The sequence below is a fragment of the Gallinula chloropus genome (genome assembly GCF_964237585.1).
Source record: "Gallinula chloropus genome assembly, chromosome: 3".
Taxonomy (NCBI): Eukaryota; Metazoa; Chordata; class Aves; order Gruiformes; family Rallidae; genus Gallinula; species Gallinula chloropus.
Genome location: NC_140087.1, coordinates 29,467,512 through 29,482,081, shown reverse-complemented (window position 1 = coordinate 29,482,081; position 14,570 = coordinate 29,467,512). Strand labels below are relative to the sequence as shown.

At 36.7% G+C, this 14,570-nt stretch overlaps 1 protein-coding gene across 1 annotated transcript in view; it reads left to right on the top strand.

Annotated features, from left to right (window-relative positions):
- The window catches only part of SCAF8 (SR-related CTD associated factor 8), a gene marked incomplete at its 5' end in the record, with an annotated part of 57,752 nt that extends 46,618 nt beyond the window's left edge, over window positions 1–11,134 (top strand). Inside the window, 8 exons of the mRNA XM_084260979.1 lie at window positions 1,428–1,528; window positions 2,816–2,929; window positions 3,581–3,737; window positions 4,913–5,043; window positions 6,419–6,563; window positions 7,047–7,127; window positions 7,709–7,930; window positions 8,710–11,134. Of these exons, the coding sequence (XP_084117105.1) occupies window positions 1,428–1,528; window positions 2,816–2,929; window positions 3,581–3,737; window positions 4,913–5,043; window positions 6,419–6,563; window positions 7,047–7,127; window positions 7,709–7,930; window positions 8,710–10,184 (2,426 nt within the window). The 3' untranslated portion in view covers window positions 10,185–11,134. The remainder of the gene's footprint in view (window positions 1–1,427; window positions 1,529–2,815; window positions 2,930–3,580; window positions 3,738–4,912; window positions 5,044–6,418; window positions 6,564–7,046; window positions 7,128–7,708; window positions 7,931–8,709) is intronic.
- Between the last annotated feature and the right edge of the window lie 3,436 nt (window positions 11,135–14,570).

Genomic DNA, 14,570 nt, shown 5'->3' with positions numbered 1-14,570 from the left:
CTTTTCATGTGAAAAGTGGCCAGTCAGTTTGATGGTGTAGTGTTTCCCTGGTAGTCCACAAAGCAGAACGGATGGGAGCTGGGGAGGAGGAATGTTAAGTAAGCTGATGAACAGCAGCAGTAATTGAGGTCCTGTGAAATGACCCAGCTCGTGGAAAGGAAGACACTAAGAAGGCTAAGTGAAGCATGGGAACAGTGGGGTGTTAAATACATAAATCAATCATTTGCCTGACAAGCATTTTATTTCACAAAATTTATTGACAGCCACTGTTCTCGCTTGCTGAGGTCTAAAGAGTTGTTTCGTAGAGCTTAACACCTTGAGAAGCAAAAGGGCCATCTTACCTGCATGTGAGGAATAAGTTTTCTCCAAAAGAAGTCTTAAGGCTTAATTCTCAGTACTTGTGAGTACTGCTCGGTTGAAAATGTCAGTTGACAGAGGAACACAGAGCACTGGTTTTCAGTTTGCTACTCTAGGATTGATACAAGAAGGATGTCTTATGTATCAAGATGATAAGGAGGAAAGAGATTTTCCTTGGTTCATGATGGGCAGGCCCAAGAGACCTAGATTGTCTCTGCTTTAGATCCTTTGAAGTCCTGAGTGGGTTACTCCAGATAGTTAGATATTTGATGAAAACCACCAATTCTGGCTTAATCTCTTGCTGATTTAGGTGACCCTGTGTTAAGTGGAAATAACTCCTATGAATTTGTAAAAGCTTGCACAGGTAGATTGGGTACGATTTGGGAATTGAAGCCACATGAATATGGAAAAAGGAAGTTTTATCTCACTTGTCAGTGAGTTAACTTTGGTGAGAGGGTTGGGGTGGGCATTTGGGAAACAAATTGCAGGTTTCTGGGCTTGTATAAATTACAAGAGTCAGTATCATGGCCATCTGCAGCTCAGGGGTGGGCCTCAGCCAAGTTTGTCTTTCTGGAATGTTCCCCAAGGTAAAGTAAAAGTATACTTTCTGTTTCTTTGAGGTGCACGGTTCATAAATGCTGTACTTAAGTTCCTTCCGTAATAGGTTTCTGGCCAGGTAGAACTTTGTGAAAACCGACTTTAAATCCTAGAGGCATGTTTTTTTTTATAGAACAGAAATTATTTTTCTGTTTCATAAATAATTTCTGCTGCAGTTTACCTTAGCTAATAATCTACAGAATTTTAGTTTTTTCTTTTCTTTTAAAACAACTATTTTGTTTAAAAGAAAATGAAACAAGAATAAACACTCATACTGAATAACTGTTGTCTTTTAACCCTTTAACATTTTTGTTAATGTACTTAAGCTCTATATAGTAAGTAATAGATTTACTATTCTTGCTTTTTGATCAGTGACTTTTGTGTAATTTTAAATCCTTTTGTATTTACGCTTTAGAGTATTTTATAAGCTAACATTCTAGTATTTTGATTGATGTGAATGTGTCTCTTGACAGTTTGCAGTACTACTCTTTGGGTAGGTCAAGTAGACAAGAAGGCTACTCAGCAAGATTTAACTAACTTGTTTGAAGAATTTGGACAAATAGAATCAATTAATGTAAGTAAGCATGTTATCGTGCATTTTCAGGGATTACAGACTAGCAACTTCGACATGCCTGTGCCTCTGAATTCCCTTTAGCAGCTTAAGCTTGTATTCAGGAGACGCGGTTTTATCACTGTTCAAAAACTGTGGCTATGATATTGGCTTGTTGGTTGGCCTTTGAAACACTAAAGACAGTGAGCTTTGTGGTAAATGGCTATTCCCAAGCACTAATAGCTTACATATAAAAGGTTATGCCTTTTCTCTTTTTGTGATGTGATATGGGGCAGGTGATACTTTTCCTTGGGCTAATGACACAAACTGATGTATATCCATCTTATTCTTGGTTAAATTCCATACAGAGGGTTTCATAAATGGAATCAATGCAGATAAAACAGAAGAGAAATGTAGTGTAGAGAAGTATTTATTCTAAAATGTGAGAATGAAAAAGATGCTTATAATTAGGAGACAACATTTCTCATGATTTAGAGTGTTTTAGACTTAGATATTTAGTCATGCTTCAGTGATTAATTTAGTTTCAAGAGAAGGTATTTTTCTGCCAAAATAACATATTTACATGAGCAAAATTTGAATTTTTTCTCTTGCTTCAGCAGTTTTGAAGTGCTGATTATGCATTTTCATTCATTTCAGATAATATTTTTATTTTTCATATCACATTAATATATTCAAATATATAATTAATAAGGAACAGTTTTGTGGCATTACAGAATTTTTAAAAAAACTTCACAATTAAAGAAAAAACAACCTTGGCATTTAAGCATCATTTTGTGTGCAGGGACTAGCAATAAATCACTAGTTGTGATACTGTGTATCTTAAACATACTGTAATAGTAACATCGTAATATTTTGGGGGTTTATGTTAATGTGTGCTCCTAAACAACATTTTGGACTAAAACTAAAAGAAGTAATTGTTACGCATGATTTGCAAACTTTGAAAGATAACTTGCTACATAATACTTTTCTTTCCTGAATAAAACATTAAAGCTAGTGGAAATCCCACATCAGTAGCTAGGACTCTACCCTTCAAAAATGCAAGATACTTTTTAATCACTAGTTTGTGCCTCTGTGACAGGTTGTTGCTCAGCTCACAGTGAATTTGGAGCTTAAAGAAGAGGCAGCAGCCTCTGCATTTCTGAAGGTGCCATAATATAGCTCCTAGTTCTTGTAAACAATTGTTTACAGTGTAAGCCTTTTCTTTTTAGTATAAATAGTCACTTGGTGTAGTTATGTAATCTGAAATACTGGTTTTCCAACTTTTTAAGACCACTTCATTTTTTTCCCTAGATGATTCCCCCAAGAGGTTGTGCCTATGTCTGTATGGTTCATAGGCAAGATGCATATCGTGCTCTTCAGAAACTTAGTTCTGGGTCCTATAAAATTGGATCTAAGATTATTAAGGTGAGTTGATTTTAATGTAAGGATGCTGCCGATTCCAAATACACTACAGTTTTAATATGATGATTTGTTATCTAGTAGCTGTTCCTTCAAATGTACAACATGGAGAAGAAGAATGAAACACTGAGGTGTAAATTGTTTAATTTCCTCTCTGAAAAATGCAGCTTTTAATGGATTAAATGAAAGATAGTAAAATAAATTATGACTTGTTACTTAGGAAGTACTTGGGACAATATTTTATCTGTGTGCTAGTGATAAAAGTACAAGACTGTAAACAACCTAAGCCCTGTACTTGACTGTGTGGATCCCATAATACAAAGTTTGACAGAATTCTTACAGAATTATATATATGATTAAATGTTGTGGGTTTTTTCTGCTTTCTTTGATGCTTTTAGGGTGGGACCTTGAAATACAGTATTTTTAGTTTCCCTATATGTATGTTAGAAATAATGCAGAACAGATTTAAACTGTATGATTTAATCCATCTTATGCATACCATTTGCAAAAAAACTTCCTACAGGTTCGCTTAATGCAAAAGACTTCTAAAAACTGATACTGACCTGCAGTGACAGAAAGAGGAGGAAAATGATCTGGAGTAGTATATTCACAGGTTGTATGATTTAACCAGATCATCTGGCTGGGTTTTATTTTCAGATTGCCTGGGCTTTGAATAAAGGTGTGAAAACAGAATACAAGCAGTTCTGGGATGTGGATCTGGGAGTTTCCTATATACCTTGGGAGAAGGTAAAATTGGATGATTTGGAGGGCTTCGCTGAAGGTGGCATGATTGACCAAGAAACAGTAAATACAGGTACAGGCATTAACAATGATTCTGATAGTTAGAAAAAGTGTTTATTTTGGTAACTGCAAATCATCAGAAAGTTTATTATTTAGGTAATACTACTTTTCAATTTACATAAATATTACTAGCTACTTGCTAACGATTTAAATGGTAACTGTAATCATGAAATCTGGGTTGTCTTTTTAGGTAACTAGTTGGTTGTCATGACAATGAGGTATTGACAAAGAAGAATTAATTTAAGCAAATTAATAAAGGTTAGCATTTTTTAAAAGCAGTCTTGAATTTGCTGTGCATTCGTTTCCAAATATGTAAAGTATTAACTTTTGAAGAAATTACAATCTACTTCTGATTGTGAAAAGTTTTCTGTTCAGGAATAAGACTCAACTTGGGAGTTGGAACTGGTCCAGATAGTTAGAGCTTAGCTGAGCCTTAAGGTATTTCCTTCGTAAAGTTGAAGAGACAGAAAATCAATTAACGTTAGACCTTTACTCTGAAACCCAGTTAATTGAGAGGTCTGCTAAGCTTGTAAAAGATTCAGGAGTGCTGTGTTTTCTTGAAACAGCTCTAGCACCAAATGACTGGACTATGCTGAAGTAAACAGTAGAATAATATTGTTCTGTAGTAGCAAAAATAATTATTCATGTCAAAATGCAGACCTGCTTTGAGTAAAAATTGAATATAAACGACAGAAAAATTAAACATGGATCATTACTGAAATACATTCACTTTGTTATATGTAAGCTACAAAACTTTGAGGAAGTGGCAGAAGGAAGAAAATGGAGGATGTGAGGTTTGTTTGAGATGAAGATTCTTTGTCATGGTACAGTGGCCAGCTGGTCACGTGGGCATGTTGACAGTAATAGTTTTGAGAAAACTGCAATACTTTTATATTAGAAATTATTAACAGAATGATTGGTGAAACAGCTTGGCTAGTGTTGAAAAATCAGCTTGTATACACGCATAATTAAACAGTATTGAAGGTAATTAAGGATAATTTTACATAATAATTGCACTTGCTTATAATAATAAATTTGCACATAAGTTTTGGCTTTATTTGTAATGAATCTATATAGATAACAGATAAAAAATCTATTGTTTGAGGAAGAGGACTTTTTTAGAGTTCAAACAAAAATAATACATTAATTAACTTCTTATATTAAAAATATACATTTTTTTCTCCAAAGAATGGGAAACAGCCAGAAGCTCAGAAGCTGCTAAAGAAAATACTCAGACTACACAGAGCGCTGCAGTTGATAAGAGTACTGTTATTACAACACAGACAGAAGCTTACACACAACCAGTCACTATGCTGCAGGTTTGTATTGGTCTGAGTTTGCATAAACCCCTCATAACAAGAGGGCAAACTTTTTATTCAAGACAGATAAACTTTAATGCTGCATTCAAGTCAATTTTAATAACTTACACATGGACACAGAACTTACTTATCTCTGAAATATTTCAGAAATGAATCAGTTGCCGTTGTTGAGCCAGATCTTTAACTTCATGCACAGCATGTCCCCAACTTGTGTACAATCTCAAATGAAGGCTTAGATGTTCAAGACTGAGCAGTTGTAAAAAAAAGAAAAACAAACACCCCCAAAAACCCAACATCAAAAAACACCCCACAAAAATACTGGCATGTTAATTTGCAAAACAGAAATTAAAATGAGTTTACAGGAATTATTTTGCTTATAGAAGAAAAAGTCTTTCTGTAAGCTAAGCAATGCAATCATCTTTGCGCTTGTGCTTGTTTCTTCCCTACCTTTGTGCTTTTGACCCTATCAGTTTTTAACACAAGTTTAATTACTTTCTCAGTAATTTTGGGCAGGATTTCAAAGGGTCAGTCTCACCTTTAAAAGATCTGATTATTCAAGTAGTAGGCTCTTGAGCTCTATGTATAGTAATTCATGAGAGTCTTTACTTATTTTTTTTTCCTTGTGCTTAAACCAGATAATTTTTATTACCAACCAGTCAGTAACAAGGTATTGTGGAAAGCTGGAAGAATACACTAATTTTTCTTTAGTGTACTACAATAAGCATGTTTATCAAGTATACAAAAAGGATACAAATCCTTTTTGACCAACTTGTTAAATACTTTTTTGTAATGACCATATGAAATTTTTAAGATGAGAAGCAGTTGCTTAATAGAAAAAATTCTGTATTCTTACTATTTTACCTTTCCTCACACAGAGTTCAAACAGATTCTTGAGAAATACTAGGTAATTTTCAGGATTTCATCAGGATTATTAGCCTTATAATTGCATATGCTAAACTTTCCAGTCCTGTTCTAAAATACGTGAATTTTTTGTTTCGAATAGAATGACTTTTTTCTTAGTGCTCTCAAACCACCACACTATCTACACTTTCCTTCCTTTTCCTCCTCTCCCTTTCTTCGTTCACCTCTCTCCCATAAGTAAATTTTTATTTTTGATAGAGTGTTTAACTGTATTTTTTGGTTCTGTTTAGAATAAAGAGAAGATAGCTTAGGGTTCTTCAAGTGTCCTTGTTCACCTGTAGCGTAGGTACCATTTCAGAATGCAGTCTAATTCTTCAGCATGTTCAGAATAAATACAAAGCCTCTGGTACATTTAGTGCTTATTGTGAATTTCAGTCAAATCAGTTTATCTCTCTTTTAATGTCATTAAATACCATTAAGTATTGAAGTTGCTTGTTTCTTCTTTCCATGAAAGATTCCAGTAGCTCCAGCTGTGCCTGCTGTTAGCTTGGTTCCACCTGCATTTCCGGTCACAATGTCTGTCCCTCCTCCTGGTTATAGCGCAATTCCTCCTCCACCCTTCTTGAGAGCAAGTTTCAACCCTACACAGCCACCTCCAGGTAAGTTTGTAAAAGTGAAGTTGAATATGTAGGGGATATATACCCAGTTTGTGAGCTTCTGGGTGTAGTTTTCCATCAGCTACCAGTTACTGTTTGAGCCAGTTGACATTTGAATCTTTAATCTAGTATGAAATGCCAAATACCTGACTTAGTATTTTACCAGTGAACTCTGTCAGGAATAGGAATTACAGCAGAATTAAAAAAAAAAACTTTTAAAAATTTTGTTACCAATCCTTAAGATTAACATCCTTTCTTTGGAAAAACAAAATTAATCATGTCATACTCTTCTTTGTATATTTTAAGCAGAAATCACAGATCATCTTCAGTACAGATGGAGTTGTTTTCAAAACCAATAACAATCCATAATCTTATTGTTTGCTAGTCTTCAGTGATGCAGCTTTTCAGGATAAACCATGTAGGCAACTTGTACTGCAGAATTTTATTTGCTTCCCTTGTAATAATTTGCCATTTTTCTGCATACAGGTTACATGCCTCCCCCAGTTCCACCTGTGGTCCCACCACCTGTGGTCCCACCACCTGTGGTCCCACCAGTTGTTCCAACACGTAAGTTTTGATTCTTATAGTTGTGTGTTATGAAAAGCTTAATTATTTGATATGCAACTTGTTACTTAATGAAAAGCGAGTGAATCCTGTCTAGTGGAAAACACCAACTTAGAAGATACTGTTTAGCTGGTTATAAGTAGGTATTGAGAAAAAAATTTACAGAGCTTTCCAGATTGACTGAAAAATGATAGTTGCTGAGGAGTTACTGAAAAAAAATTAAAAAGGGGCAAATTAATTATTTATGATTTGTATTCATAGTTCAATATTTATACTTGTCTGTAACAGATTTATCTGTTACCTGAACTATTTGGCATTAATTACAGAATAATTTATATTTTTTTATTGTTTAGTCTTTTAACTGTATTATTTTAACATTTAAAAATACCTGTTAAAGAGTACTGATTGCTTAGGTTGCCTGCAGTGGTCTCTACAAAACCCCCTAAATATTACAGTGCTGATTGAGATAAGAAATTGTTATAAAAAATCAAAAGGGTACTTAATTTCACTTAATCACCCTGATCTTTGCCAAATAAGGCTTGAATGTATGATTGCTGTGATACACTTCTGTTCTTTCTCTACAGCTTTAGTACAGCCTCCGTTACCAATTGCACAAGAGACGATGAAGGATGTTCCTTTTACTAGCCTTGTTCTACCAGTTGGCACAGTTACTAGCAATCTAGCTACTCCAACGTTATCAGCTGGAAGTGCTTTTAATCCTCTGCCAATCAACAAACCAGAATCAGATGAAAAGGGGTCGCATCTTACAGACCTTCAGATTTCTTCCAGTGAAAACAGTAGATCTGGTGAGGAATGTGTATTATCTGGTATATTCGCAGACTGGAAACATGCTGCTGAGGGGGTTTATTGCAGGTAGTACTCCTTTGCAGTAGTAACTGTGGAGTAGGAAGATTTAAGCTGGGTATCATTTTCATTTTAAGTTGGAGGAGTGGTGGAAACCATCTTTGTCATCATCTGATCGTTAATTTCTAGCAGCTGATGCCCAAAGATATTTCCTGCATAGGCTCAAGAAGTAAAGCTGAGACTGGGAGCCCTTTAGAAAATTTCTTAAAAGTGCATTTAATGAAAAAGAGCAGGAAAGGATAGGATAGTATAGAATTTATAGAATTACATCAAAGATATTAATGCTTCCCTTGCATAAATTGGGTGATGGCTGTGGGGTTTGGAACTTTTAATCTGCTGTACATCCTTTATTATGTAGAGGCATTAATTTGATTAAAATGATCCAAGTTCACAGTAGGAACTGAGACAGACCTTGTCAGCAATAGTATCGCTGAGTTTTGTTTTGAATGCTGTGTTACACTGGCATTTTCTGTTAATTGTTTTTCTTGTTGCTACTTTTTAGTGCAAAGTGACGTTTCGAGTAGCTCTGGACTTGTTGGAGGAGTGCAGCCACCCAGCGTCTCAAGCAGTTCTGGGCTTACTGGAGAAGGGCAGCCACCCAGTGTCTCAAGTAGCTCTGGACTTGCAGGGGGAGTACAGCCACCTAGTGTTTCAAGCAGCTCTGGACTTGGAGGAGTGCAGCCACCGACAGTTTCAAGCAGCTCTGGTCTTGCGGGAGGAGTACAGCTGCCTACTGTCTCCAGTAGTTCTTCTCTTGCTGGCGGAGTTCAGCCAACCAGTGTCTCAAGTAGCTCTGGACTTATGGCTGGAGTGCAGCCGCCAAATGTCTCAAGTAGCTCAGGGCTTCTAGCTGGAGTGCATCCACCCAGTGTCTCAAGTAGCCCTGGCCTTCTGGCAGGAATGCAGCCACCCAATGTCTCAAGCAGCTCAGGAGTTCTGGCAGGAATACAGCCACCAAGTGTCTCAAGCAATTCTGGGCTTCTTATAATGCCACCACCCAATGTTTCGAGCAGTTCTGGACTTATGGGAGTGCCACCACCAAATATTTCAAATAGTTCTGGACTTCTGGCAATGCAGCATCCCGCTGGGGTTCAAAACATGCCTCATTTAAATATTAGTAGTCAAAGAATGCCTGGAATGCCTCTCATAGACATCCGTCCAGGCCTTATGCCCCATTCGCCTGGACCAAGGTTTCCGTTAATGCAGCCAGGGATGCCACCGCAGCGTAGTATTCCTCCTCCAGCAATCCTTGATCCATCTCTTCACCCACCGCCTCGAGGTCCTTTTCCTCCAGGAGATATTTTCAATCAAACGGAAAGACCTTTTGGAACCCCAGGAAGACAAAATATCGATAGCATTTCGAATCCCGAGAAAAGACTGCCGCTTGGAGGCGATAACATCCAGCAGGAAGGAGACAGAGATTACCGCTTTCCTCCAGTGGAAAACAGAGATAATCTTAGCAGACCATCTCCAGTGGACGTCAGAGATTCTGTTGGGCGACCACCAGTTGATCCAAGAGAGGGTATAGGAAGGCCTCCGGTAGATGGAAGAGAACACTTTGCAAGGCCACATGTAGACATGAGAGAAAATTTTGGAAGACCAGGTATAGACAACCTTGGTCGAAGAGAGCATTTTGGTTTCAATTCAGACAAGCACTGGGGTCAAAGAGGAGATTATGATGAAAGAGAGCACCATGCCTTCCCTATTTATGGTGGCCCTAAAGGCTTCCATGAAGACAGAGAGAGGTTTCGGCATGTAAACTATAGGTTTGATAGTAGAAGTGGTCCCAATTGGAATAGAGGATTTGAACAAGATGCTCACAGAGATTTTGATGACCGCAGAAGACCCTGGGAAAGACAGAGGGATAGGGATGACAGAGATTTTAATTTTTGCAGAGAAATTAACGGAAGCAGATATGGAAGAGACAGAATGTCAAACAACTGGATCCCCCCTCCACATCCACGGGTTTTTGAATATTTTGACGGGGCCACTTCCCAACGCAAAGCCGATAATATGCCCCAGGTAAACGGTGAAAATACAGAGACAGAAAGTCAGACAGCTGCAGAGGTGCGGGACGATCCAGAACTGTATGAAAAACTGACATCTTCCGTCGAGATAAACAAAGAGAAGAGTGACACAGAAGCTGATATAGAAAGTGAACCAGTGGTAGAAAGCACAGAAACTGAGGGGACATAATCATCACTCAGTAGGTAAAAGATACCTTTTGTAAAGTTGTCATCTCTCTGTAATAGATAAATGGCTGACTGGACCGTAAGCAGTTCACTTTTGTCTGCCAGAATTAAGTTAATCTGATGTTCATGTTCATCTTTCACTTAAATAACTGTACAACTGACTTGTATAGAACACTGTTCTTAATTTGAACATGGTAGGTAAATTTTTTTTTTTATTTCTCTGGTAAAGCATAAACTTGCCCCCACTTGCTTTTAATTTCACCAAGATTAAATAACAGCTTGTCAAACAAAGACTTCCTATGGAAGAAAATGGAATTTTTTAGATACTACCCTTAGGTTGGCTATTGAAATTGTTATACTTGAAAACAGGTGCTGGTGTATCTTGTCCATGTTTTTAGGCTGCTGCAGAATTTTAAAGTATAGACAAAGCTGTGATATTTTATGTTCCTACAATTCGGCAGAAAAAGAAATGGCCCATGTTATTTAAGGAGCATAACACAGAGATTAAAAGTGATTTTGTAAAATCTACACTATAGTCTCTGTTTTCTCTAAAGTAAGTGTTTGTGATTTGTTCCTCGTACTGCAGTGGGTTTAAAAAAAAATGAAAAAGTACATTTTAATGTTGGGTGCATTTTGTTTTTAGATGCCAATAAAGCATATTTGTTTGATAACAGTGTTCTAGGTATTGTATTTTTTTAAAAACCTGCAAGCTCTAAAAACTTGGAATCAGCTACAATATGTGCTTAGCTAGTTGTTGCAAAAGGTTTCTATTACTTTTGTAAGACCAATGCAACAGTTATATGTGCAAGAAGCATATGGTTTTTACATGAAAATCATGCAGTCATTTTTAGTTTATGTAAATAATATATGTATGTAAATATTTGTGTAAACTGTTTGTAGATACCACCTTTTCTGTGCGTGCCTGTGTATATGCACACACTCACAGAATATTGTAGACAGTTCAATAAAATTGAAATGAAAATAGATTGTAAAGATTTGCCTTTCACCTTCTTTAGGTAGTAAGATAACAAAACTTATTTCACTGCACTGCTGTCCAGCTTACACTTACCTTCTTGTGCTGATTGTTAGTGCTCTTACTACTTCTAGAAGGTGGAACATGATATGCTGTAAGAATATACAGTAGGACTTTAGCTTACTTTTTAAAATGCAGATATGCATGAAGCCAAATCTTAAGCAAGTATTTGCATTGTCTTATTTTGTAATATATTTGGTATTCTGGGTAGATAGTGGTAGTGTTCAAGTACTTTGTGGTTATTTGTTTTTAGTGACTCGAAGTCCAGACATGTTGCACAAAAAGCAAAAAGCTGTTGTTGGTCTAAAGAAAACCCTACATGTTTTTAATAGAAATAAGAGGGACTTTGTCTTGTGATGGCTTAATGTTGAAGTAGAACCTCTTGTTAAATTGTTGAGATGAATTGGCTGCTTAGGTAAATTAGTAGCACTGTTCTCTCCTGTTTCACCTATTTTTGCTGCTTGTGTACCCTTTAAATTGGTGGTGAAAGATTTGGCTGGAGGGTAACGTCAGATTTTCAATTTGTTCCACCTAAGTGCATTTCACCAGCTTCTTTCAACATAGCTTTTGTTAAAACTCTGTGTCTGAAAGCATCCTTTCACTCAGCTTTGAGAAGGTTGTTTTTTCCTCTTGCATAATAGGATCCAAGAGTAGATTCTGTTACACGAATGCCCCTTTGGTAGAAGAAACATTTTTAGCTCAGATTAGAATTTTGATCTTTAACATTAAAGTGTTAACACGCAGGTTTTAGTTGCCCTTCTGCTCCCCCCTCCAAAGAGATGAAAGTGTGAGAGAATCATCTGAGCGCAAAGCATCAGCACCCCTGTGAGGGTAGAAGCAAGGTAGGCATGTGTGTGGTGCCCTCTTCCTCCGGGAGGTGGGGTATCTTTTCATGCAGTGTCACGGTTTAGTTTTTCAATTACGGGCACTTTCATTCTGGATAGTAAACAAGCTGTCAGCTTAATGAAGGCAGCCCCTTGAAAGAGTGGACTTGAATGAGTGATTCTTTACTGTGCAAGTAGTAATCATTAGGATGTAGTGAGATATGCATTAAATAACTCTTGCTTTGTAATAGACCTGGATGATGTGTTTATTACCAGAACGTGTCTCAGGAGTTGAGATGAATGATGTTTAAGGTAAAAGTACCTTCATGGGCAGATTCTGGCTCAGAGAACTTGACTGATGCTGCTGCACCACCTACCATTTGTACTGTGGCCAGGCAGATACGGTTGTGTGAAAGTCCAGACGCACAAAATAGCTATAAGAATACTTTACGAACTTAAGGGATTTTCTTTATTTCATTTTAGTATGTCCAGTTTGAAAAGGCTTAAGTCATAGGCTCAGAAATTCTCAGAATCACACACATATTGGCAGTAGCTTTACTTTTCAAACAAACCTCTTTTAAAAACTTTCAAGCCTTTTTAAAACCAAAAGTTAATCTCACTCCTTTTTCTAAACTGGGGCTGGCAGTATCCTAAATTGCTCATAATATGGTTTAGGTAAATTACCAGGTGAAGGATGTTAAACAATTTGGTTGATAGTGGTATAAAACAATGTATTATTTAACGATTTTTCATCTTTGTTAATATCTTTCAAGCATTAACAAATTGGCTACTGTACATATGTGTTATACCATCAATATATAACAACTATTTTTTTGTAGAATAAAACTTTCTTTTACAGTCTTCAGTTGCATCATGTTTACAGCTGTAACTGTTCCATTTCTTATTTTATCCATGTAGCATGCAGAGAAATATTACCAAAATAGCCATATTCAGAAACTCAGAAGGTACTTAACATTATCAGAACAATATGGTTCCATAGGAATTTCAGTTCCAGTAGGAATTTTAAAGTCTTTCAGAGTTTGAGAATCAGAGACTTTCCTTTCTCACTATAGATTAAGCCATTGTAAGCCAACATGTGCACATGAAAGGAGCTGTCCTGAGATTCAGACCAGTTCTTTGATGTAGTTCATGGTAGTGACATGTAATTTTTGCTGATGCAAAGGAGTGAGAATGGGACAGCAAGAAGACAGAGGCCAGGCATTTGGGCAGCTGTTCTGGCTTATACCTGTTTAAAGCTTGTTCTAGTGTTGAAAGGTGTTGAGTCTAGCAAATGAAGCAGCTGATCATAATATGTAGCATACATATTGAAACATATTTCAAGTAGCTTTGCAGGCAACAGTGTATTTAGGCATGCACATTTACCTGAAGACCTTACACGTTAGTAAGTTGTATGCATTTACTACCTTTTCAAACAGCCTGTGATTCTGATCTTTGACTGTACTGTATTTGAGCAGAATGCCAAGTCCCTAAAGATTACATAGATGAAACATAGCCTTCATTTACTATGAGGGGGGGTGACTTCTTTGCTGAAGCCTTTTGCTGTGAAATATTGGTACACTTTCATTTTTAAAAGTAGCACTTCATGGTATTATTACAAGCTCAAAGGTATAGATTCTGTTAGATTCCTTTGCTTCAGTAGAGTATTATACCATTCTTCAAGCCATTTTTGTGATTTAAATGGCTTTATTTATGAAGCTAAGGTACTCTTATCCTGAGTAAGGCAAGATGGGAATGCTGTAATCAAGCCTGTAATGTGGCATGCACAGGAATTAAATTATCAAATAAACTATCTATAGGAGGTATTTATAAAATAAGCTGTTGCAGAATTCGCTCAAAACACGGCGTCAGTGGTTTTGGACACATGCAAGGATACGTTATGCTGGTCAACGCTTGAACTACTTGTTTTATCAATTCATGTTCTCCTAACTCAAATCTTAGGGTCACTTGATTTAACACTGGTAAAAATGGATTGCAAATGACATTTCTTGTATTTTCATTTATGTCCGTAAAAATAACATCATAATAAGGGTGACTTTTTTTTGTGAATAATGGGAGCTAAGAGTATGCAGAGTATTAGAGTCATACAGGGTACCCAGGACAATTTTTTCGTACTGATAATTTAGGTAATGGAAGGATCTTTCCCTCTTGGTGGCTATTGGTGATTCTTTGAATTTTACATTAGTCATTTCCATTTCTTCTCAAGTGCTGAGCTTTCGCAAGTAAGCACGTCCTGTGAAACCATCTACTTGTGTAGATGAGAGATTGACTTAAAAGGCATAAAGGCAGTATATTCTTTTTGAATTTGAAACTGTTTATTTGACCAAGAATGGCAAAAGCATCTTTCAGCCATGCTGCTTTATCATATTCATTCTCATCAGCAGAAATTTTGCAGTGTCAAAGAGCCTATTGTGTTGCAAGACTTTCTTAATTGTAACTTCTCTTACCTTTTCTCCTTAAAGGGTCATCTTAGTGATTTTATTCACTCCACGTAGTCTGTACAAGTTCTTTGGGT